Source organism: Octopus bimaculoides, chromosome 23 (genome assembly GCF_001194135.2).
Source record: "Octopus bimaculoides isolate UCB-OBI-ISO-001 chromosome 23, ASM119413v2, whole genome shotgun sequence".
Taxonomy (NCBI): Eukaryota; Metazoa; Mollusca; class Cephalopoda; order Octopoda; family Octopodidae; genus Octopus; species Octopus bimaculoides.
Window position 1 is genome coordinate 33,063,946 of NC_069003.1, and position 3,996 is coordinate 33,067,941.

The following is a 3,996-nucleotide window of genomic DNA, read 5'->3' on the forward strand; positions in this document are numbered from 1 at the left end:
TTTTTACCTCTTTGATAGTGATTTCAAATTTTCGGGGTCAATAAATTAAGTACCAGTTGTGTATTGGGGGAGGGGTGATCTAATCAACTGGCCTCCTCCCCAAAGATTTCAGGCCTTGTGCCTAGAGTAGAAAGGGATATTCAGAACAATGCACTGCTTCATAGTTTCAGTTCTGTTTCAACTTTATTACAAGCACTCAACAATGAAGGGAAGTCAAAAAAAAAAAAAAAAGGAAATGCTCAGTGTAATAGTAGGACAGTCTCTGATGCAACATCACTTGATTTCATCCACTTATGCCCTCAAAATGTACAACACAACCTTCTATTCTACTGCATTTCTTCTTGCTTTCTTCTGGTGTTATTTTCTGTATAAAACATTCCATTGTTCCGATCTGTAACGCTAATAATTATATCCTGCTCAAGATAAGATAAATGAATAAACAAGTAAGATAATAACAACAGTTGTTATTATTATTATTATTATTGAGTGAGAGAGCAGTCCTTGCCATCAAAGTGACACTGGGGTAAAATATATGAAGCCCATTTTATACCCATCATGACTACCCGTCTGATAAGGGTACACCAGGCACATGCATCACAACCATATGTGCGCGACATGGTGATCTCATATTATTATTATTATTATTATTATTATTATTATTATTGTGCTGGCAGAATCGTTAGCTTGTTGGACGAAATGCTTAACAGTATTTTGCCTGTCACTATGATCTGAGTTCAACTTCCACGAAGGTCAACTTTCTCTTTCATCCTTTCGTGGTCAATAAATTAAGTGCCAGTGAAACACTGGGGTCGATGTAATTGACTCATCCCCTCCCCCTAAATGGCTGCCCTTGTGGCAAAATTTGAAACCATTGTTATTGTGATGATTTTTTACATTGGCTCAAAACCACGAATTTGTAGATGTAAAGAGAGAAGAGACCATATACTTGTTTGGAAAGTTGGCTCTGCCAGGATTTGAACTTGGAACATAGGAGGATTAGAGTAAATCCTGTCAAACGTTATTAGCTTAGCACTTGTCACCCACACTTCCCCCAATCCACTTTCTGTTGTGTTAAAGTTATCTGACTCTGAGAAAAAAGGCAATTATTTAATTCATCTTATCTTTACGACAGATATGATCAAATGAATAAACATATTAAATTAAGTTAATGTCATTATAAATAATGATGATGATAATAATAATAATAATAATAATAATGATGATGATGATAATGAATAAAGGTAAAGATAATCATTAAACGTAAAGTTTGTTTTTGTTTTTGTTTGCAATTAATCTTATCTATGTGCGTATATGATGTTTCACTCCAAACACTTCACTTGTTTTGATAAACAATTAGGTCCACATCATTACGTGTGAGCACTACTCAGATAAGTTGAAATCGTGGAGCAATTTATGCAAGTTATATAAACATGGAGATTATGACATTTGATGGAGGATGGTGGAGGTTTTCAGTTGATTGCTTCATTTGTATATATTTGTTCCTGGTTTAGTCCTGCTGTGTGTCACCTTGATCAAGTGTCTTCTACTATAGTCTCAAGGCAACCAAAGCCTTGTAAGTGGGAATGGTAGATGGCACCTGAAAGAAGTCTATTGTGTATGCATGCATGCATCATCCATCCATCCATCCATATTAGACACTGATGAGGTGAAGTGCAAGATTGCATTATGTTTTGACAAGTGTTATGTAATTATTTTTGGCATTTTGCTGTAATGTGTGTATGTCCTCTAAAGTATTGACTTGTATACTTGTAAATGTGTATCTACTGTAATAGAAACAATGTAATTCATTTCCAATATTCTGCAACAACAGAGGAAATATTACCTTCTTTGGAAACAGGTGAGAATTAGCAGCAGGGAGGGCATCCATCTGGAGAAAATAATCTCCATTTGACCCATGCAAGCATGGAAAAGTGGATGAAAAACAATGAAGATGCTGTATTCCATAACAGATGATGTTGTGCCTTGATCAAATGTAATACTGCCTCTAGTAGCTAGATCCTCATTACTGCAGGAAATGTTATGTCTTCCTTAAACATTTCCAGCATGATGAAGCTGTAAAACAGTGATTCTCAACCTTTTTAACATCTGGGCCAGATCCTGGATTTTTTTCTAGCGGGAGGCACACCAAAAAAGGAAAACACAAGTCAATTAAAGAAAAATTTATTATATTTATGGAGGGAAGATAAGACCATTAGTGGGGCCATGGCCGAGGGCGACATGCAGCCCTGTGAGCTATGGTTGAGAACTGCTGCTCCAAAAAGCCTTCCTAGTTTGTGATTCCAAAGATTAGCTAATGGCCACCACCCCTCACCTGTTTTGAAGCAAGGCAATATTTTCTAGGCATGTTTTACATGGAAGATTGGAAATGAATGATGCCACTTGTGTGACAGTGATGCTCATTTACAACCATCATGTGGTCTCTAAGCAAGGACAGGGACACACACACACATGGTGGGGTTCTTTGACCTTCCATTTACCAAATCCATTCACAAGGCTCTGGTCAGAATGTAGAGGAATGAGGTGCAAGATGTAGGAGCAGTGGGGAGGGAGATGTAGAGGCACTTAAAGGGAGTTATACTAAGTGGAAATATCCCAGTATTGAGTGCATATGTCATACAATGGAAACAGTAGAGGATGTTGAAGAAGAATAGTGAGTTTGGCTAAACAAGTGGTGTACCAACATCCCAGCTGGAGGAGAAGGAGTGTTTACCTTTATTTTTCACTTTCATCTACTTAGCACCATGAAAACCACAGTTAAACATTAACCCTCAAGTTATAAGGAATATTTATATTTGGATTTAACCAATAAGATATCCAAAATAATTGATCTTTTGTTGGCTCAGTAATGTATGCTTAATGTTAAGGACAGTACATCATAAAACTGGGAGAAGATGGCTAATCACACACACACATGCACGCGTGCACTTGCACACCTGTACAACTTGATACTAATCAACCTGCACATATTGTTGTTGTCTATTTACAGATTATGACGCCCACCTTGCTGAAAGACAGAGTCTCCTCACACGATTACTTGACGCTGTTAAACAGGTAATGTCTTCTAACCTGTTGCAATAAAGAACACTGATATCGGTTTTAGATTTTTGATGGAAAAAAATATTTATTTTCATTGTAAACAAAAGATGTTGTTACTACAAATGACAAAACCCTGAGAGAGTTTGAAGATTAATTGTTCTTAAATTGGTGTGATTGTAACAGCAGTCTAAATGTTATCTGGTCCTTAAATGTTCTTATCGTTGCTTCTCCATTGTGGTTAGCCACCAGTTGTGCCACTGTCTTCTGATGTCTAATGGTTTCTTCTACAAAGTCTGCCAGATCCAGTCTTCACATGCATAAATAAGTAAGCCCTCAAGACTTCCATACCTGTTTCATTTGGTTTGACCTGCCAGTTGAAGTGGTTTACTGGGTTATGGCAATTGTTGCACATAGCAGCTATTTGGGACCACAGAGGAGCATTTGGTGCCAAGTGGAGAGCAAAGGATGAACCACCCCTAAGAGTGCAACTTGTTCCCCCATCAAAGGTGCAACCCCACCCTGGTAGCCCATACCCCCAGATCCTAACTCTGGAATATCGAAACACAAGATAAAAGTACAAACAATTGACTTGTATTATTTCTTATAACTTGCATTGCTTTTTAGTTTTAAAGAAAAGAATTAAAAACCATTTGTGTGTGTGTGTGTGTGTGTACATATATGTGTGTGTATGTATGTATATATATATATATACACACATACATATATATGTATATACAAATGAAAATTAAAACAAATTTTCTCTTCTATTTCCAAACACTAGTGTCAAGTTCGATTTGGTGGACGGCGGGAACTGGCCACAGATGGGGACAGCCGGTAAGTCCACCTAGTTGACTCATACAGTTTCAACTTACTTTTTTAAACTTTTGGTCTTAAATTTGGTGGTGGCGGTATGAATATAGTAGTTGAATCGTTTGCAGC

At 37.2% G+C, this 3,996-nt stretch overlaps 1 protein-coding gene across 1 annotated transcript in view; it reads left to right on the forward strand.

Moving 5' to 3' along the window:
* The window catches only part of LOC106876949 (sorting nexin-29), a 30,457-nt gene that overhangs the window by 9,302 nt on the left and 17,159 nt on the right, over window positions 1-3,996 (forward strand). Inside the window, exons 2-3 of the mRNA XM_014925717.2 lie at window positions 3,008-3,072; window positions 3,839-3,891. Coding sequence (XP_014781203.1) covers window positions 3,008-3,072; window positions 3,839-3,891 — 118 coding nt within the window. The remainder of the gene's footprint in view (window positions 1-3,007; window positions 3,073-3,838; window positions 3,892-3,996) is intronic.